At 39.0% G+C, this 23,200-nt stretch overlaps 2 protein-coding genes across 3 annotated transcripts in view; both read right to left on the bottom strand.

Annotated features, from left to right (window-relative positions):
- LOC137288364 (ATP-binding cassette sub-family G member 1-like) overlaps window positions 1-15,444 on the bottom strand; it is a 40,591-nt gene extending 25,147 nt beyond the window's left edge. The window contains exons 1-2 of one of the 2 annotated variants that reach the window (XM_067820784.1): window positions 15,390-15,444; window positions 345-637 (exon numbers count right to left, since the gene is read on the bottom strand). In XM_067820784.1, the coding sequence (XP_067676885.1) occupies window positions 345-567 (223 nt within the window). In that variant the 5' untranslated portion in view covers window positions 568-637; window positions 15,390-15,444. The remainder of the gene's footprint in view (window positions 1-344; window positions 638-15,389) is intronic. The other variant, XM_067820783.1, reaches the window with a different exon arrangement.
- Window positions 15,445-21,865: 6,421 nt separating this feature from the next.
- Window positions 21,866-22,924, bottom strand: LOC137257242 (piggyBac transposable element-derived protein 4-like). Its single transcript, XM_067794608.1, has one exon. It carries the CDS (start codon window positions 22,922-22,924, stop codon window positions 21,866-21,868), a length of 1,059 nt encoding a protein of 352 aa, XP_067650709.1.
- Window positions 22,925-23,200: the final 276 nt, after the last annotated feature.

The following is a 23,200-nucleotide window of genomic DNA, read 5'->3' as shown; positions in this document are numbered from 1 at the left end:
AGGTTTCAACTGAAATTTATCACCTGCACAGAAAGTTAGCCGTCTAACCCCCTCAGCCACCAGGCTTCGAAAAGGAAGTCACACAATGCTGAGTGGTTTGGGTTTGTGGACTTGGTGTGCCTGACTGAAAATGAGGGTTGAACCCAGGATGCAATTCAACATTGATTCACAAAAGTACAATATTCTGTTCTTTACTGAGTTAGTGTAATCACAAATATAACACATCACATTTGACCACTTTCTAAATGGCATTACATATTCACATATCTGCATGTCCATCTGTAACACTTAAAACAACTGGTCGACCCATCGCGGATGTATATAGACAGTAAGACTTCACACACCTTTACTCCTGTTGCCTTCCTTCACTGTGTACATGAGCTCCCGGAACTCGATGTCGATTGGTCGTCGTCTCTGGAAGTTGGAAAACTGACTCCGTGAATCCCGGAGACTCGTCTTCCCAGCCATCCCATTTTCAAGAACAGATGGCGACTTCTTGACTTCCTGTTGCAAGTAGTTCCCCAGATGCTGAGGGATGTGCACTTGCACTGATAGTAGCTCGGCCATTTTCTTCACTCTCTTGTCATTGCCGTCAGAGAAAAGTGGTAAATTTGAGGAAATCGCCTGTTGAAAATACCTGAAAAAGTAAGAATGTTATCATGAAGTTGCAATTAGGAATTGCCTTGTCAATGCAGACCAAGCAGACATGGAGTATAACATCTGTAGTTGTTTCATTGCTTGACCTCCACATGTAATTTATGAGTTGGTTTCTTGTCTGCCACTGCCCTCAGCAATATTCCAGTGATATTACAGGCACTCTTGGATTCTGTGGTTGGTGGATATTACCCTTTGGTCACACTGATGTGGAAAAAGGTCTGGTCTGCAGAACTGTCATACAGGATAACTGCAGAATATGTTATTTTTCTGCTGAGGAATTCACATAATTTCAAAATTCTGATTTCGATTTACTATAAAGTTGATTTATGCTTGAAACCAGAAGGTGTTCGTCTGCAGCGAGGCTACTACTGCTAGAAATGAAATAGCTGTGAAGAGGTGTTTGTAACTAATATTCATATCATATTTTTTCTGGATAAATATGTGCATAAAGTTCCTCAACCAAGACAAATAGCCTCACAGTTAGGAAATGTATACACAAAAGCCAGATGTTCTATGTCTATAGCCTTGTATGAAGAAGGGTGACAGTTATTCTAAAATGACATTCTTGTTCACACAGTACTGTTTCAAATCATTTTTCTAAACAAAAAAAACATCCTGCAAGAAAAACACACTGAACAGCTTAAAATGTCCACAAAACCAAATGTTTTCAAAATTCTACGCCAAAAAATTTTTCATGACAAAAAACCAAAGCTATTTCAAAACACCCTACTTCATGAATATCCATTAACAGAACTGTGATATGGTGACATGTAAGGTCAACAAGCCTTATAGTGACAGCACAGGCAAACTGTAGCACAAATGGGCTGCGCAGCATACAGAAAATCACATGTGAGTGAAGCAAGCAAAGGTTGGCAACATACTCTCCTCGCTTTGGTGCGAAAAAATATTTTTCATGTCAAAATAAAATATCGCCACCATCAAAGGTATATGCCCATTTCTTCACTGGGTTGTGCTCTCACATTTCCAACATGTCGAACAATTACTCCGTGAAATATTTTTTATTCAACATATAAGTTTTTAGCGTAACTCGTGGTATATCAGACTGTTTCTTCCCTCCATTCCCCCTTCCAGCTTCTGGTTCAACAGAGTGAAGGAACAGGATGATATTATTCCATATGGAATACTTACAGTTACCTCCCCCTGCTTCATTCGCCCATTACACCAGGAGAGATTTTATTCTAAGAATAGCAACAACAGATAAGACAAATAAATTCCAACAGGTTCGTGATGAAATTAGGCAATATGGTATTTATTTCTAATTTCTGCTTATTCTTGTTCCGTCACTCTGTTCAACCGGAAGCTGGCAGGGGTAATGGAGGCAAAGAATGATCTGAATACCACACATGGTGCTTAAAATGTTGAATAAAACATATTTCACGTGAGTAATTATTAAACATGGGGTAGAAAATCTGAGAACACAACCAAGTAAGGAAATGGAAGAGTACCTTTGATGGTGGCGATATTGTATTTTGAAATGAAAAACATTTTTCGATCTGAAGCTAGGGAATTACATTGCCAACCCTTGCCCAACTTGTTCGCATATAAGAAGACTTGTCATACTCTCCATGCTGTGCAACCCCCTTTAAGCTACCGTTCAACTGTGGTGAGAGCAAGTCTATTCTTATGCCACTTTCAGCAATATTCAAGCAACATCACGGTGGGGGACACCAGAAATGGATTTGACACCTTACTACCCATGTGGGGAATCGAACCCAGGTCTTTGCCATGACGAGCAAACATTTTAACCACAAGGCTACTCCATCACTCCACAAGCCTCCATGCAAGAATTACAAACCTGTCATGTTGAAACAAAGGTCAAGAAACATTCTTTTTGTTGATATACGTATGCCCACTGTCCAGCTCTCCAATCCAGTATGCTCTCAATATCAACACTAGACTTTGGTCCCAGCAGATGGAAGTCAATATAATAATATTATGATCATTTCCAATACATGCCCTCTAAAAGTCTAATCCCGAGTAAGATCTATGCCATATTTTGCACAACAAAGACAGCCCAATTGACTGTTTGTACAGTAATTAATGCTCTCTAACCGGCATCCAATATCTCAGCTCTCCTGGTGATTGGCTGATTTTTATATGTATCAACAACACAGTGGATTACCATCAGCAATAGCTCATAGAGATTGCCTGACCAAAGGAGTCTGGATAAGGATATGTCCGCACCAAAAACATGATTTCTGGCCTTATTTTGAAAGAGAACAATATTCAGTTTGTTTGATTACATGTCAACATACATATTTACAAATATAACTTGATGAATTAATAATTCACACTCACAAAAATATTTAACATTGTTTCAAAACACCCTGCAGCGTGTTCGCACCCAAATGAGTTGGTTCCATGGTGATTGAATTAATTAGGGTGAAGTGTCACAGATAGTACCATGGAGAGCCTGTCTCACAAACAAGAGACGATAGGCTGTATCGCACGAAACATTGTCTCGGACTGCTTAACCTCACAAATAACCATGATTAAGACAGACAATGAGAAGACTGAAATTCAATGTTAAACATTGAAATATCTGAACATACACTACAATCAGGACAAAAACCCTTGTTGTTGACATATATGTCGCCTGTAGTATGTCAATGTCTCTTTGTTGAGACACATGTAAATAAAAAAATCAGTACAAAAATTTCCAATCAAACTGTCCTCATTTACATCAGTTTCCCATTTATAATACAAGTATGCTACCTCTAATTTTAAGCATTCCGTAACTATGGTAACCACTGCCTTCAATTCCTGATCCAATTTCCTTAGAAACACGTTATCTCAACATTATCACCATATGCGGTCTGGAACTTTTTCAAATGTGTATCAAAACATAGATGTACTCAACTGACATAGCAAGTCAACACGTGCTTGTCGTGTATCGATAATCATATATATGGCTCGAAGGACTGAGTTTTCATAATATCATACTGATCACAGCTTGGGAAAAAAAAATGGCTTATTTGCATTAATAATTAGGTTGACTTGCCGAGATGATTTTCATGGTAGAGTTAACACATGTTATAAATACAAGGTTTTACAATATGTGCCATGTTGTATTCCCAAGTTTGCACTTAAAGTGGGGTCTCTGTATAGCGTGTGTGCGTTTGTGCATGCGTGAGACACACTCCAGCGTTTCTCATTTTTTCAAAGCACACGTGCACATGTGAATGTCTGTCTGTCTGTCTGTGCATGTGTGCGTGCGTGCATGCATGAGCACAAACACTGAATTTAGAGCTGTTGACCAGTGTGGGTCATTTTGTTCATCTGTTTTCCTCAGTGACACTGCGTGTGAAAGATAATGTGTGTGTTCATCTGTGCAAACAAACACTACATTTAGAGCCAAAGACAAATTAAAAACTGAAAAAAACCAAATTCCTTTTCCATAATGTCTACCATGAGCAGTTACGAGTAGATAAAAATCAGTTACAAACATAGTTTATATTTCATGAACTAACCTCTCTAATAACTCAATTCAACTCCAAAAAAACGCATCCTGAAACCATGAGGAACTGCAACTGCAATATGTCAGAGTGAACATGTCTCCAGTCACCATGGTAACACAAGAAAGAATCGGTTTTATCTGTGAGCTAACTGCTGATAAGTCTGTGCCTTGTAACACTGGCTATTGTTCTCCCATATTTCACCCACTTCCTGTCTAAGGTTGATGACCAGCTCGTCCAAGTGTTCTTATCTTGTAATGACCTACACTCACTCGCATGATCTTGTTGTCAGAGTCGGAGGTGTTGGCATTCAGATTAAAGTTATTCAACAGAAACTGGCATCGGTGAGTGAGTGAGTGAGTGAGAAAGAGGGAGAGAAAGACATATTTTACACTGTTTTTCAGCAACATCATCATGAGAAACCCAAGAAGTATGCATCCCACATTGCACCCATGTTGGGAATCAAACCTGGGTCCTTTTTGTGATGAGCAAATGCTTTAACCACAAGGCTACCACCTATAACGAAACTGACCTTCAGTGTATTATGAATATTAACAATTACACTGACGCTGACAAATTCCTCATTGCAGAATATTCAGTTTTAAACTATGTATGTAAAATTACAACTAGTGGTTCATAAACGCAACACCTGTCAGATACAGAGCAAAACTGTAAAATACGAACAATTGGTTTATGAATGTAACATGACAATGCTTTATCTAAAATCTAATTATCAGGATACAATCTCTATGAAGCTTATTATTAATCACAGATCCAAAAAGCTTACCAAAATAAATAAATATAAATTGAAAATATGAACAGTATGCTAAGCTTTTCACCAAGTGCAACTTGTCAATATTACTAATAAATATTTGGAATGAATCACAAACATATAGGTCTGTGGCTCTTCTTAATTATGAAAATACAATATTGGCCTTGCTTACAATTACAGCTGAATACTGTGAACACTTGTGACGAGATACCACAGCTGACAGATGAGATAATTCATTACGTTCATGAAAAGTCTGACATTTTCAAAATGGCAGACACAAGTTAAGTTTAGCACTTTTTCAAGACAACAGAAGTGATGGCAGAGATCATCCATCTTGTTTCCACAAAGTTTGAAACATTCAAAATTTTGAACAAGGGAAAATCAGATTTAATACTTTTTGCACTTGGTAAAAAAATTTTCACAAGAATCTACTTACAGGCTCAAAATCTGCACAATAAATCACCATAGACAAACATTCTTTTTAGTTGATTGTGTACAAATATGAAGTCTGAGACTTTAACCAATAACTCAGAAAATTCTTGCAAAATTCAACCAAGTCATATACACTTTGGTGAAGTAAAGTATACAGAAATGATTACACTGAACTGTTCTGATACATGAGGCTATAAAGAGCCGAGCAGTCTCAAAGGGTACCTACTTCATAGGCATTAATTTTTTATAAACCAGAGATATATATGAGTGAGTGAGTGAGTTTAGTTTTACGCCACACTCTGCAATATTCCAGCTATATGGTGGCAGTCTGTAAATAATCGAGTCTGGACCAGACAATCCAGTGATCAACAACATGAGCATCTATCTGCCCAATTGGGAACTGATGACATGAATAAACCAAGTCAGCCTGACAACCCGATCCCATTAGTCGCCAGAGATATAAATGTAATGACAAAGGAAGACAGAGGTTTGCTAAAAGTCAACGCAACCATTGCAGGGTTGGGTTAGGTTGCAGGGGCCTGGCAGAAAGGAATAAATATTTTAGAGACAAACAAAATCCAGGTTTGAATCAATTTTATATATGTAATACTCGAAACTTGTGGACCACTGTTTTTTACAAAAATATCTTCATTTTCACACATAACTGTTGTTTCTTTTTTGGTGTACAAAATTCGGTACACATTAACTGGATACCCATGATTTCAGCTTTGGCATAAGAATTCATGCGAATCTAATTGATTAAGAGTTAGTCCAGAGATTCAACGTAGAAACTGAATGAACTGGAAGTGCCCCAGCAAAATGGAGCAGAGTAACATTGGTTTTGCTGTAAATTGTGCTTCAATGGTGCCTGAATAGACCTTAAATCTTGGGCCAATTTTGCGACGGAGCATGTTTTAGGGAGAGTGTAAGTAGGGCTGGGTTCTGAGCATGAAATGGTTTGGTGATTGTGCATAAACAGATTTTCAGAAAGCTTGAATCTGTCTGGAATAGATTTTTGGACAGTTTGGTAAAAATGAAGGAGAGTGTAAGAATAGGCTTTGGCACAAAGTAAGAGTAGGTAGTGCGCAGTGCATGAATAGATTTGGAAGCAGTGTTTCAAAAGGATTGGGGACAAATACTATAAATTTCAGAAACCAGCAAATCTACCGTGTCATTTCCTTGTAGTGCCGCACACATGCAGGAACTACCTTACTCCATATGTAGGATTCCAGTACACGAGTGAGCACAAAGTCACATGACCACAATCAAAGTTCGCTCGTGTCCTGGTGTGCAGCACTGAAGCTTCGCCTCCATAGCCACTTGAGTTGGTGGACTTTGAAACTGAATACAACCCTCCACAGATATCTGATACAACTGTGTAATACTCATCCACAATCACACATGGACTCACAGCAACTGCTAAACATGGCTGTGAAATTTGGGTCTAGTTTCTCCAGATTCTTAAACATGGAGGTCACCTGATCTCAAGGATATGCTCGATACTCCCAAAATTTGTCCATTAATCTGACTGGTGATTCTTTCCCCCAGATCTTGTGAGGCTACAATGTTGATGTAATCTACCTGTCTAAAATGACATGAGGATGTAACTGAGGACGTCAGCTTGAGCATCTCGGATGACAAGAACAGAATGCTGGGAACCCACACAACCATCAAGCTCATATTTCAGAACAGAGACAGTGACTTTAGTCACTAATCTGCAACCTGGGTCTAGCTACTTACAGTTTGTAAACTCACTTGTTGATCACTGGACTGTCTGGTCCACATTATTTGCGGACTGCTGCAACATAGCTGGAATATTGCAAACTGTGACATTAAACGAACTGAGGTTTCAGATTAGTGACTAATGTCACTGCCTCTGTACTGAAGCATGACTTTGGTGGTTGTATGGGTCACTGGATTGTGTGGTCCAGTTTGGACTATTTACAGATGCCACCATGTAGTAGGATTATTGCTGAGTGCAACACTAATATATTAACAACAATATCCTATACATCACTGAAATGTACATAAACATTCCAAAAGCCAAGTTAACACTAACAGACTAACTCTAGAGTTGCTAAGAGACTGATATCCAGACCTAAGTCTGCAGCAAATTGTCAGGATAACTAGCCCCAAGTGAGTGAGTGAGTGAGTGAGTAACTAGACCTGTATTACTTCCTCTGTATTTGGCAAAACCATATGTGGGATTATTTGAAACCTGCATCTTAATGAGTGTGTGGGTTCAGTTCTACATCACTCTTAGCAATATTCCAGCAATATCATGACAGGGAACACCAGAAATGGATTTAACATTTTGTACCCATGTGGGTTATCAAAACCGTGGCTTTGCTGTAATGTGTAAATGCTTTAAACCATAACAATCAGGTTACCCCCGCACATCCCTGTGACTTGAATAAATGCTTGATTAATGCAATATTAATCTGTATGTGAACCCTCTATTATGACTGGGCAAGTATGGTTTTATATCGCTTTTTGCAATATTCCAGCAATATCACAATGGGTAACACCAGAAATAAGTCTGCAGCAAATTGTCAGGATAACTAATCTTGAGTGAGTGAGTGAGTGAGTTGATTACATTAAATAACAACATAGGCTTAACATGTACCCATGTGTGGAAATCGAACCTGAGCTGTTGGCATGATGAGCAAACGCTCTAACCACTAGGCTACCCCACCACTATCACAGATGACAAATACTAAATACTCCATACAGACTGTATTTGAAAACCTCTGTCACATTCCCCCTACTTCCACGCTACATAGCAGAGTTTGACAGTATGACAGTGTGTGCCTATTGTGGGTCTCCACAATGAACTAGCAAAAATTAGGCATGACACATCTCTGCCGGGAGTCACAATGAATGGGGTGAACTAGGACAGGCAATTAAGTTCAGTGGCTTGTCCCAAAGCTGCACTCACAGTGACATCACACTGATAGACTCGGAAATGCTACATAGATGTGGGTCAGATTATAATCAGGATTTGTAATCATGGTTATAGAAAGACATCAGATGTAGATCACAGAAAATGATAACTCCCTGACAACTACTTTTGACCAAATATCGAGCATGAAATGATAGATGTGATAAGGTGTTGTCATCTTGCCACTACAGGATTTATACTTGATTCATAATTTATAAATATTAAATAATTTCCCAAACCAGGAAAACTGGAGAGAAAATGTGCACGTACAAAACTGGAATTCTTACCATGATTAATTTCTTGCTTTCCCAAATTATGAGGTAAGCTAATTTATCACTGTAGTTACTGATACCATTTGTTACATAAATAGAAGTTTAGCCATTTTCCTTTAATTATTTCATTTCAAGAATTTCTACAGACATTTGCTGTAGATTTTGCGAAAGCCATCCTCTGGCCAGGTCGGGTTAAATCATTGTGCTTTAAACATTCTTAAAAGGGTAAAAAAAACAAACATTTGTTTGACCACATTAAAGCTAGCACTAGCTTTAAACAACTGCCAGTTGTCAAGCAAAGTGATCTACAGAACCTGCTAATGGGACTGAATACAAAATAGCTCATGTAATATACAATTAAAATATTAAAATTTGCATGAATAGGATTAAACAAGATTCAAGACCAATTCTGGACTGAGCAAGGTCGAATCTGGCTGAAATAAATGTCTGATTTAATATAAACATGTTAACAGGCTAAACAAATGTCACAAACAAAATAACAGTATCTCTACATGGCTAGTGTTTCAGACAGGAATTTTCTAGTGTTGCCAGTTGGAACCTGAACTACTAAAATGTATGCCTATGCAGTTGAGATTTTTGCCATTCATGGTGAGTGAGTGAGTTTAGTTTTACGCCACACTCAGCAATATTCCAGCTATATGGCTTCGGTCTTTAAATATTTGAATCTGCACCAGACAATCCAGTGATCAATAGCATCAGCATCAATCTTTGCAACTGGGAACCGATGACATGTCAGCAAGCCTGACCACCCAGTCCCGATAGAAGTCTCTTAAGATAAGCACAGTCACCTTCTATCCTTGACTTTCACGGATCTACCATTCATGGCAGCCGTGGTATAGAAGACCTGTGGATTATATTAAATGTTGCCCTCATAGGTACGCTGTACCATTGAAATTAGTGCCATGGCATATTTTTTTAATGTGAACTGCACAATGGCGCCTGTCTGGCTGTAGCTCTACAGGGCCCCAATACTCAAATTTTAAGTCTTTGTTGACACGATAGAAATATGGCAATTTAGCTGGTCATAATGTCAATATGGAGTCAACTAAAGCAGTTGTGACATTTCTGACATGTCAGATTTTTATCATATTTCCACCAGGAAGCATTGAACTTGTTGAATAGTTGATCTGAAACCGAAAGGAGAGCTTGTCTCTTCCATAAGAAGTTCAAACAATGTACTAACAATCTGTGATGACTGCAACGAAACCAAATTTGCTGTACGAGTCCGTTTCTACACCACTATTAGCAACACTGAAAATTCCAGCAATATCACAAGAGGGGACAGCGAAAATGGGCACCATGCGGGGAATCGAAGCCTAGCCTTCAGCATGACAAGCCACCACAACGCTACCCTATTATTTCTCGCTGAAAACTATGATGTTTTTTCAAGAATCAGTACCTAAATAATAGACCTATTTCCAAATAATCTTCAAAATGTTTATAACTATCCTCTATTATGCCTGAAGGTTTAAGTCCAGCTTTTATGCAGACAACAATGGTGAAATCAAAGGGCACCTGGGTTTCAACTTCAGAGCTGGACTGTGGAAGTCAGTCTGTTTCAGGTATTTGTAGGCAATAATAAACAGAAATTATACTGCATAATATTAGATACGGATACTTTTATTTTCCATAACAAACATTGTTCTCATATGTCAAGTATATATTTATACATAGTCTGTCTCAGCCCAGTCTGCAGTGCTAAAGCCTTAAATGAAGTAAGTCTAAATTTCCTCATGTTCTGAATCAATGATCTCTCTGGGGCTCCTTTTTAATTAAAATGGGTTGGTTCATTACTATCAAAATCATATATATTCAAAGACCGAGCAACAGTCTTATTTAAATAGTGAGTGAGAGCTTAGTTTTATGCTGCAGTCTAGCAATATGGCGGTAGTCTGTTAATGAATATTTGTACAGAATGACAACAATGATTATCACTATCAATATATTCTTTATATACTCTCTCGTACCAGACCTCTGCTGAGCTCTAGATAAGGTTTAGCTCATGTAGGTACTGTACTTGAGTGTGTATTTGAGTGGGTATTATGAATGTTGAGTGGGTATTTCATTTTCAAATATGTGGGTATTTCAGTGCCTTTTCTCACATAAGGTATGTCATTGAACAAGTTTACGAAGCAGGTATGTATTGCCTTATGTCGTACCTCAACAAAACCAACTTATATCTATTGGAAATGAGCTCAGAAAAAAATCACTCATCCAGTACAGACAGTTCAACACTTGTCCTATACTAACAGTACAGCAATAACATTTCAAATGTGCAATTGATGCGCATCAATTATTTTTCAATGCATTACTGGAATTTTCGATGCATATTTTACCCCGATACCCACCTTATTTGGGACTCTGCTGTACACAGAGTCACAAACATTTCACTGAATATATACTGCCCAAAATACAGTTAGGGATGTTGGCATTTTTATAATTGATATCTTATCAATACGTCAATGAAAAAAATACATCCTAATTCATAATTTCAAAATTTACATATAATTCTTAAAGGCAGGGGCCATTTGCCCATCAAAATAAAAAATGGCCCATAATAATTTTGAAGTTTACTATTGATACAAGGGCAGTGGCCCATTCTTAATTCAGAAAATGGCTGCTGTAATAATCCTAAAAATGGCCTATTGTGCAAGTTCTCTATCCCAATTCCTGAGTATAATATCGCGGACATGTTTACGTGTTATATGCCAACACATCTGCTGTGAACAGGATTTCCTGTATTTAGGCCTAAGAAAACAGAATCAGGATTTTCACCATTTAAAGGGAGAGAGAAAAGAGAGAGAAAATGTTTATTTATGTGTCACATGTTATACATATCTAAAATACACATACATAGTCTAAAACGCTGCTAAAATATAACATCCGGCCATATGGCCTACGAGACACAAGACACTACACTACACTTCTGTTCACCAGTGATGAGTTAAAAACAAAAAGAAAAAAACGGTTATAGAGATTAACATATCGACAGTTCCATGTTAATGGCCCATGGGCCTAAATTGAAATCTTTCATTCTACTGTTGAGAGTGATCTCCTCTGGGTAAAGCACTCTTTCACCGATGTCTGCCATGAAAGAACGGCCAACAGCATATGACCATTCAAGTTCAAGTTTTCAATAGTCATTAGGGCAACATTCTTACTTTTTGGGGATTTCTCACTGTCCGACGGACCCTTCTAATTTTTTTGCTTCATCACAACACTGTTGACTCGACCCAACATACAGTCCAACCAACACAAGGTATTAAAATAAATGAGAATCAAGAACATTATTTTCCCAACCGACCGACTACATGAAACACATAAAAAAATGATGCCCTTAGAGGTGAAACAGTATAAGTAGATTCTATTATAATTTGCTTTTGGTCTGATATACCATATCATACTATATTGCAACAAAATATTTGGTATTTTCTGTTTTCGTACCGTCATTTCAGTAACCTTTTCAAACCTTGGCCCTGGCCCTAATTACAGTTACATAATTTGATAAACAAAAGGGTCATTTTTCATTATGAAGCCCAGAGCATAAATATGTGAATTGGCAGTTGTGGCTTGGATTCACACCCACTTCATCAATAACAGCATCCAGCGAGTTACTATAACTATTGGCTTGCTATCGTGAATACTGTATACATCTAAATATTGATATATATATATACAAAGATATCACTTTCACACAGGAAAAGAAAAACAGATTATTATACAAGGTTAAAAACATACCTTCATGATGGGGAAACCGAAATGATCAATGTTGATGTGTAAAACCAAGGATGGTGTAAGGTAGGGGTTTAACCATGTATATACGATGAGGCTGCGAGCCTCCATAAAATCTGTATTCAAATAAGTATCTGATACGATTCGTATTCTGACACAGTATTTTAGTTTCAGAAGTTCATATTCTTTTTCGAAGATGAATCACAACTCTGAATGTTCTAAAATCTCAGATAGTGATAATCTGATGTTGAAGAGGACAAACATATAAGTCGGGTGGCAAAGTGAAGATTCTACCATTTATAGCTAAAAAGCTAAGTTTTACGCCATAAATAGCAATATTCTAGCAATATCCTGGTGTATACTCACATTCTACAGCCAAACAGTAAAATAGCATAAACTGATCCTTGAACACTTACTGCTATTTTTCACATTTTTCAGATCAATGTAACCTGTAACGTAATGAATTGTAAGTAGTTGCAAGAGTTGCAAATCAGTGTATCATATTATAAGTCTTGTGACACAATGCAGGACTATGCTCCCATTCGTTTCAGTACTAAAACAGACTGTATTTTGACATACATCTAGGGAGGTCAGCACAGACCGACCATCATCTCACTGACGGATACCCATCATTCACTTCTATTTAGCAATAAAAGACAGCTGAGTACTTTGAGTGTTTGGAATACTAGGTTTTAAAACAAGGTCACTATATGTATCTGTCTGAGAATTTACAGTGAGGGAAACAAAAATGGCATCACATTGTACCCAAGTAGGGAATCAAACACATTCCACTCACATCTGATACTGAGCGAGTGCTTGAACCACTCAGCTACATAGACAACCAGGACTACTCTGAAACATGTCTTGTATACTATAATGTACGGTCAGTTGACGGAGATTTATCTAGGATTTGTTGGCAGGGTTTGTTTGAAATTAACTTCAAACTCAAGAATCTCAATGTTCTCATCTGTTCTGATTTGTCAGTTTTAACTAACAGCCCTTGAACAAATGGTCCATTGTTGGTTCAGTTCATATACCAGCAATGAACATGTTTCCATCCGAACATGGACTTGAATAGCAAAGCAGACATAAGCAGTTCTCATCAGACAAACATTCATTCATCGGGGCAAAAACCCAGCATACAAGTCGCAATTATGTTACAAATGATGTCATGTTATGATGTCATATACAATAACCTTAGAACATGGCTATCCACAAGTTACACAACAGAACATGAAGCCAAATTTGAAAGCCAAGGTTGAGCTGTGTCAGTGAGTTCTGTTTTACAGCATCAGCCCACCAGCCTTGTGAAAATTTCTGGATGGAAATTCAAATATGTCAAACAATGTTTACTGCACAAGAGAAACCAATGAATCTAGTGGTTATTCAAAGTGGATTGGACGACAACTATTCTGTTGCTCATGATATCAATCACGGGTTCATCTATTCCAGATTATAATATTCACAGGTTGTTGTCATGATGTAACTGGCATATTGTTGCATGTTGCATGACTCATTAAACATTGTCACAAAATTCAAGTAACAAAAATACACATGTCAGTGTTAATGCAGCAGTCAGATATGCCTTAAAATATAGTCTGAGATGTTGTCACGACAATAGCAAGACTTAAACTAAGCAGGAAAACTTTACTGTTCGGATGTGCTCTAGGTTCCATTTCACTATATCAATATCACATGCTGCCTGAGCGAGGACCGTATGGAAACAACTCAAACGGACAGAGGCCTGTGACAGCTGTGATTGGATGAAATAGTGTAAGATGTGTATGTGTTTTAAAAGCACATCCACCCTGTTATTAAAACTGACCACAATTTTAAGTATTTAGTGCTGTCATTTGTTTCACCATGGGTTATGCTTATGTGTGTACATATATTTTGAAGTAGGTGACATTCAGAACAGAGCTAAGGGTTGATGTGTTCCACTTCCTGTGCTTGACAAATGTGCTGGACAAGTTGGCCACAACTTGTGTTTTACTGTAGTTTAGAGGCCAGACTGTGCCCATGTGTACATGGAATGGCTGTTGATAGCCTGGTTATTTTTTTTGAAAATATAAGGTTACTATATAAGTCAATGGGAAAACATTTGGTGTTGTGTAACCTGTAGATTTACTAGTGGATCCAAGGGGAAGTAACCTATCCAACGATGTCTGTTTTTCCTATACTAAACATCCAATCATGAGATGGAACCCATGAGATATATCTAGTTTATATGATACTAATGGTGAACAGATTGTATAACCACATCTAATGTGAGATTCTACGTGCAAGATTATCAGGATATTGTGCAACTGAAATCATCTAGTCCTAATTAATTATCACTAGCCTAAAGGTGTTGGGATAGTGTCTTTCTCTGGTTCTAGATGTATAATCTGTTAAGGTTTCTATAGCTTAAGTTCATGATAAGAAGGACCTCATTCATTCCATTGTTTCTTTGTGTTTGGGGGTCACATGACCACAATCAGCTGTATGGAAATATACATTATTCTACAGGTCAGATTTCTAATACTGTCCAACTGTGTGAAATTGACAAGTGTTGACCCGACAACCTCACTATCCGAAATGTCTACTTAAACGGAAATGTTACAAATCAATCGATGATAATCAACACAGACATTGTCAAAACACGTCTACCAACAGATCGTCCCCGAACACGATCAGCTGGCGCATTCATCCTCATTCAACACGAGCCAGCTCGTCTAATGCATAATTTCATGAGGGAATTACATTACATCACGCCTTTCGTCACTCCTAACCTTTTCACACACGATAATGTGGATCATACGTGTTGATATTTTCTATCCAAATCATATGCTAGCAAAATAGGATGCCATAGATGGAATCCACAATGAAACGAGGCATAAATTACCAACGATATTAGACCTTACGCGTCAGCGATATACCTCAGTATTGGGTGCTTGCGTTGATTCTCCGACAAGGCAAACGCTCAAAAAGAGGACTAATTGGAGGTAGTAACTTATGATATAAATTTCTGTTAAGTACAATTCTCAAACACATTTGACAAGCGAGTAATTCCAGACAGAAGGAACAAAAACAAACGCATCTCTCACCTTCGTTAATGGACGATCTTCTAGTCATCCACGTGACCGCTGACGGAAGGGAAGTGCTCGACCAGCCAATCAAATTTCAATGCTTCATGACATCAAAGGGCGCGAATTTCTTGCAGCTGCTGTCCTGAGCACGCGACTTTGTTTACATTTTGAACGGTGGCCTAAGAACGAAACAACAACCCGGATATAATATCTTGGTGTTTTCTTATCAGGCACTACCACTCTCGACAGCATCAGTGTATGGAATAAAAACGTTTCGAAGGTGAATAGATGAAACATTTCAAACAAGGTTTCAAAATATAATTACGTCTTTGCGTTATATTATGAGTGATTGAGTGAGTGAGTGAGTTTAATTTCCAGCTATGTGGTGGCGGTCTGTAAGTAATCAAGTCTGGACCAGACAATCCAGTGATCAAAAACATGAACATCGATCTGCGCAATTGGGAACCGATGACATGTGTCAACCAACCCAGCGAGCCTGGCCACCCGATCCCGTTAGTCGCCTCTTACGACAGGCATAGTCGCCTAGCAAGCAGAGGTTGCTGGAGGCCTATTCTACCCCGGGACCTTCACGGGTCCGATATGTTATGAAGAACTGGAAAAGACCTCATCCCAAATTTGCACTGTTCTTCAGTTTCATGTCTGTTTTGAGTGCTTTGATTGATGTATTTTGCATTTAGTGATCAAATGAAATAAGCGTCTTTATTGCTCTATTTTGTTTTCAACATATATACCAGGTGTTTGTTATTTTGTTTTGGGGTTAATTTCAATATGCATTGAATGAAATAAGCCCAAATCCCAGACATCAGGGCGTGAAACTTCAAAATGTTAGCAGCCAGACTGTGTAACAAAATATGATGATTTTACTCGTATATATGTATCATGGGAACATCCAAAAACATTGCCAGACCATAGAGCTGACCAGCTGTAAATTTAGACCGTCACACAGAAATCTGTACCGTCTCGGTCGGTCGGGCCATTGTTTCATACATTGCAATATGACAGGATTGTAACTATAGACAGGCATACAGTAAATACAGATATATACTTACATTCCTTGCACTTGCTACATAGCATATAAAAGTATCAGACGCATCTACAGGCCGTGACGTTGTAACGTTCATTTACAATAAAATTACTAGTGTCCCCTAACCCCACCAGGATCCACAGAATAACCATGCGCCATGATTACAGATTCCCTGCGGTTTGTCTGCCCGTGCTAGTGGCTTTTACAAAGGCTGTCAATAATGTTGGTCACTTTAGACATAAAATAATTGTTTCTTGTTTATTAGCGCAGCATTCAGTAGGAATCCAGTTTTAAATGTGAATAATCGAGTGCAGACGAGACAATCCAGTGACTGACATGAACATTGCGAGTTAGGATAATATAATATGCATTTACCTTGAGCACGTCTAACCACCTGAGAACATATCCCGCTATCGACCCGTGAAGGTCCCCGGGTAGAATAGGCCTTCAGCAACCTGTGCTTGCCATAAAGGACGACTATGCTTGTCGTAAGAGCCGACTAATGGGATCGGGTGGTCAGGCTCATTGACTTGGTTGACACTTGTGATCGGTTCCCATTTGCGCAGATCGATGCTCATGCTGTTGATCACTGGATTGTCTGCACCCAACTCGATTATTTACAGACCGCCGCCATATAGCTGGAATATTGCTGAGTGCGACGTAAAACTAAACTCACTCACTCACTCATTCATATCCCGCTATCCCTTCACAGGGGATGTGAGTGAGTATAGTTTTACACCGTTTTAGCATTATTCCAACAATGTCACAAGTGATGAGCCCTACAGTGTATACCTATCTGGGGAATCAAACCACGGTGTTGGGTGTCTCTAACTACTAGGCTATCCCACCGCGCCCTTTACAAAGAAAGAGTTGTTGAAAACAAGCTCCAGCCGTTATCTTCACGGGTTTGGGCGTGATGTAATGCATATGATAAAACGCTGGTGTTATCAACGGATTGCATTTTTTTCAACCATTCGCACTGATGAGATAACTTATATTTATGCATATATCGGTGTATCACAATACGTTATTCAGCAACCTGTTATGCAGATGAAGGTTTTTCCCTTTGTTATAAATTTCTGTAACAGGTTATAAAATTAGCACGGTTTGTACTCATGATTACAAATCTATTACCGTAAACGTCATTCTTATTTTGACTCATCCCATTAGGGTCGTGTAACCAAAGACTCAAAACAAAATGTGAGCATACAAAGTTTTTTAAAGTGAAACAAAAATCACATTATTTTCGAGAGGGCCTATCTGTGTTGTGTTTTATTAAATGTGTTTTAACGGGTCTAATGCCCAAACAACGTCCAACCATTTTCGACCCACGTTCTTCATGATTGGTGTACCGTAAGTTAAGGTTATTTCGTTTTTTATTGGTACTGCTTTAGGTCACCACCAAACCATCCCAAAATACACCTCAGATAAGATTGCATACCGTATTTGCTCTACTTAACATACAGCCCGTTTGACTCAAAAGCGGACCGATGAATTGCAACCTTCCCGTCCCCGTCTCTGCACTCCTCCCTCGTAGCAAACAGTGAACTGTGTCAATATTTTACTGATAGTTCGTCAAACAACATTTTTACGTTTAGGACAAAAATCATGAAAAAACCTACAAGGGTTAGTCTTATGTTTTGATTATTATCAGAGTTTCAATGAGTATCATAGTTTTCGAGTTTGACAGCAATTCATCGGTCCCGTTTGAGACAGACGGACTGTACCACTGGGTAATTAGTCTGATCATGTGCTGGACACAGGGACGTCTCTTTTGTTGAAACACCGACTAATGGACGAAACACGGTATGAAAGGTTCATTTGCAGAGTGTCCTTATTTTTGATCCAAGCCTCACCAAGCACCTAGACGAAAGTAGGTCATGGTCAAAAGTACTCTACTGTTCATACGCGAATACCCCCGATCAGGATCAAGATATAATAACTTTACTTTACAGATGTATTGTGTTCAGGCATATAATAGTGTTACGTCATAGTGTTTTTGTTGCATAATGTTATAGCACTGTACGCACCGTGTTATGCCGCTAAATTGTTTAGTCCTGTACAATACGGTTCTGATATATATATACATGGCGGTGGGGTAGCTTAATGATTAAAACATCGGTTCGTCATGCTGAAAACGCTGAAGTCCCCATGCTGAAGTATACCTATCTGTGGAATCAAAACTGGGTCTTCGGCGTCTCTAACTCCTAGGCTATCCCACCGCGCCCCTTACAAAGAAAGGGTTGTCATAAACAAGCTCTGACCCTTGTTTATTAAGGCAGCATTCAGTAGGAATCCAGTTTTAAATGTGAATAATCGAGTGCAGACGAGACAATCCAGTGACTGACATGAGCATCGCGAGTTAGGATAATATAAGATGCATTTACCGTGAGCGCGTCTAACCACTAGAGACCATATCCCGCTGTCCCTTCAGCAGAGGTGTGAGTGAGTATAGTTTTACGCCGTTTTAGCGTTATTCCACCAATGTCACTAAAGAAGAGCTTTACAGTGTATACCTATCTGGGGAATTAAACCAGGTCTCTAACTACTAGGCTGTGCCCCTTACCTTCAGTTGCTGGCGATACTCAGCCTGTTTTGTCCCGATGAAGATCCAGTTTTAGAGATAGATGCTAGTTTCAATCCTTGTTTTTGCGGTACCGTGGTGTTTTACTGACCTTCGTAGACATGAGTTTCTAATTTTACTGTATATATTAGGGATTTGTTACTACTTCTGGTCACAATGTGACTGAAATACTGCCAATGTGACCATGGACTTCAGTCACTCTCTCGCTGAAGACCTGGGTTCGATTCCCTGCATGGTTACAATCTGTGAAGCTCGTGTCAGGCTTCCCCTACTGTGACATTGCTGGTATTTTGCTAAAAGCGGCGTAAAACGGTACTCACTCACTCTGATATACGTGTGCCCAGACTGTTTGAAGTAAATTATTCGATTCAAGTACTTTGGGTTTGGTTTTCGAACACCACAGTATTAAGTTTACATGACTGTAGTGGAATCTTGTTTCGTCCTGTAGGGGTTGCAAGCCCTCAAGCTTATATTGCAGTGTCTGCATTATGAAGATAATCACTTGTGAGAAGATCATTAAACTGGATGAACGAGTTTAGTTTTGTACCGCATCTATGTGGAAATTCAGTTATCAGGAACCTAGGATCGGCGGGGTAGCCCAGCTGTATATACAAGCGTTCGCTCGTCACACCGCAGACCCTTGGATTCGATATCCCTACATGAGTACAATGTCAAAAGCCCTTGGCCTCCTGTCACAAAGCACTAAGGTGATCGTAAGTCATTAAGGTAACCTCAATGCAATGTTAAGGTTAACCTTAGCAAAGGCTGCTTCGTGAAATGAATCCCTGTTCCCTGTTCCGTGATATTGCTGGAATATTGCTAAAAGCGCCCTAAAACTAAGCTCACTCACTCAAAATCCTGCTTCTGCCTCTGTAATAAGAATTTTGTGGTTGAGAGTATATATACCTGGGCCTGCAATTATGTAAAGGACCATTTCATAGACAGGTATCATATTTTGAAAAAAACACCGTGTTCTAATCATTCAGTGTGCAATTTAAAGCCACAGCCCCTGAAATCCGTCGCTTTAGTGGAGAGCTTGCCTCCAAATGTTGTGAACGCATAACAATCGATTAGAAGAGAAGAGCACGTGTTTGTCAGGGGACACAGACACAACACATATATCATTCACGAGCTACACGTGAATAATTCAGTGTCTATATCAAACCCTTGGAGAAAGAGGGGATGGAGAGTAGGTGCCAAGTTGGTGTTTTGGTAATACTGATGTAATCTCCATGGAAATAGAACATACATGTTAGGATCGGTTAGTTATTACTGGGGTCGTGAAGGGCACAGTTAGTTTGTTCTTTGAACTATGTCAGATTTTGCCGACAACGAAAGAGAATTAACGTTTTCGTGGCCCCTTCAAATAAATGTTCAAATTAGAAAATATATTTTTATGGCAGCTTAAAATATATTAATCTAGTTTGGATATTTCAGTCATATCGACCTACCAATGTCCCCAGTCGTGATATTGCTGAAAGTTGTGTAAAAGTCACTCACTCTCTCACTCAAAGGACCAACCCCCTTGCTTTTTTATATGTACTACCCATTAACCCTTATCAGGCCAAGCTTTTTATACCCCATAAAGTGCCAAGCCGGGCCTTAGAGGCCCAGCCATCCCCCTTCCTTTGTTGTGATACCAACACTGTAGACATCATGGAAACCCTGAAGAGGCATCTGAAGGCAAATGGGTGAGAATAGCTGTTATCTTTTGTGATGAAATGATTTTCGAAAATACGTTTAGTTGTATTTTAAAGGTGGATTTTATTTAAAACTGAACTTTCAGATTTCAAATCTTAATTTTTCTGTCTTCATATACAAGACATAAATGCTTGTGTATTTTCCCGATCTTGGGGTAATTTTCAAGGTTAAACCATGAATATTAACAAATACAATGCTGATTAAAATGGAAAATGACATTATGAATAAATAGTATCAGCTACTAATAACTGTGTCTCAACATTGTTGTCATGTCTGATGTTCATTCTCAATTGCTCTTTCAGTCTTACTGCTTCCCAGGGATTCATACATGTTTTGCTGCACTATGGTGACAGTCGCAAAGCTGTGTACAGAGCTATGTATGGACAGCTGATCGTAAGTATTAATTATTTAATTTTTTGAAAACCACCCATTGGTTCATAATTGGTAAATGACTTATTCAAGATGATGTTATATGTTTCAGTATGGGGGAAAGATAGCGGAACCAGGCACTACTCTTGTGTACCCCGAGGAGATCAGATCTGTTGTTCGAGAGCGTTTCCCAGATCCGTCTGCTGGTACATATGATGCACAGTATAGTGATGACAAGGTATGGCCATTTGATACATGTGACATTTTGTATCCGTTTTTCAAGCAACATTTCGGTCAGTACTAAGTTTTTATTTTATTGTCTTTGTAATTTTGTACTTTTCTCTATTCCAGAGCTCTCGACACCTGACCTTGACGCAGATGGTGGCACATCAGTGGCGTTCTCCTCCAGAATCATGTGCACTGTGCAGAAAACCTACCTCTAAACCCTACTAAGGTAGATCATGTATCAACAGAAGAAATAAAACAACTTGAAACTTGAAATGATTTATTTGTTTATGTATACCATGTAACTGAACAGGGGTTTTACATGGCAACATTTGTCTCAAACACCGTTCAAAGACTTCTGGAAATTTAAACTAATGCAGTGTTACAGAGTGCAGTGTGCGATAGTAATCGCACTTATGTCATCAGTCCACAACGTCGCTCACTCTTTACAGTCATCACACACAATTGTGGAAGAACTGTGCTCCTTGCACACATTGCGGTAACATTCGCTGCACACCAAGTTGGTCTTCCTATCCTTCTTGCTGTCACAGATGCAACATCGTCGACGCTTCACGGGGTCCTCTTCAGTATCATGAGGTGCTCCATCAGGGAGGACACATCGCATTGTGTACTGTTGTATATCTCTTGATAGACCGACTGGGTTTGCCCTTCAGCAGCAGCCTGTAGATATGCACGTCTTCGATCATTGTTTGACACCTTCCATGCTGGATACTTCGTCTTCCAGATGACATATGCTGCTAGTCCTGCAATGTCAAGCATGTTGAAGAACATGACAAGTGGCCAACGCTTTGTCTTGTGTTTGGTAGTATACTTGTGGGCCATATGATCCATAGTGTCAACTCCCCCTTTTGTGGCATTATAGAAGAGAATTATTTCTGGCTTCTTCTTGGCGGACTGGTCCACCTCTTTGTCACTGTGCATGGTACTGAGCACTGTCACACACTTCCTCTTCTTACACTGATACGAGACAATTGTTGTCTTGTCATTGAACCCAAAAGTAGAGTCATGGAGCTGCCTGCCAGTCTTTGCAGTAAAATCCGTTGGAAGGAAGCGCTTGTTTTGTCGAACAGTTCCAACAAGTGTCAGTCCATTGGAGAGCAACTCCTTTGCAAGATGAAGATCAACAAAAAAGTTGTCTGCAGTGATGTTCCTATTTGACTGGAAGAATGGACGACACAAGTCCAAAGTGATTTGTCTGCCTAGTCCAACTTGTCTGTTATGACCTTCTTTTCCAACATATGGGATGCATTTCAGAGGGTAGAAACTGTCAGAATCCACAATCCAAAAGAGCTTTATGCCATATTTGTCTGGTTTCATAGGCATATACTGGATGAAAGAACACCTCCCTCTGAAGGGAACCAGCTGCTCATCAACGGTCAGATTTGTGCCTGGAATATAGTGGCGGCCAAGACAGGAGTGGAATTTCTCCCAAACATCACGGAATGGGGCAAACTTGTCTTTTTCTTTTCTGGCTGACCTGGTGCATTTATCGTCAAACCGAAAAAATATTAAAAGTTCTTTAAATCTGCTTCGGGACATTGCAGCTCTGATCAAAGGAATGCCATATGATTTGGTCCACAGTACTTCTCTCTTCTCTATTTTTGCCATAGGCACCATGAGAAAGAGGGGGGGTGACCGGGCCTAATAGGCCCGGCTTGGCACTTAGTGGGTTAAAGATTTAATTTTCAAAATATTTTCTTTTTCGGAAAGAATAACCATATTTAGATTTCATTGGCATGTAACCGTCAAGAAACTTGAGGAATACCTGGAATATGACATTTCATCATCCAACGGTTTTGCAGTTATTACATGATTTATGCCACTTCGGGTCCAAAAATACCCACTTGGCCTGATAAGGGTTGAAAGTTTAGACACACTAGCGTA

Source organism: Haliotis asinina, chromosome 1 (genome assembly GCF_037392515.1).
Source record: "Haliotis asinina isolate JCU_RB_2024 chromosome 1, JCU_Hal_asi_v2, whole genome shotgun sequence".
Taxonomy (NCBI): domain Eukaryota; kingdom Metazoa; phylum Mollusca; class Gastropoda; order Lepetellida; family Haliotidae; genus Haliotis; species Haliotis asinina.
This window is presented reverse-complemented; position numbering and strand designations above follow the sequence as displayed.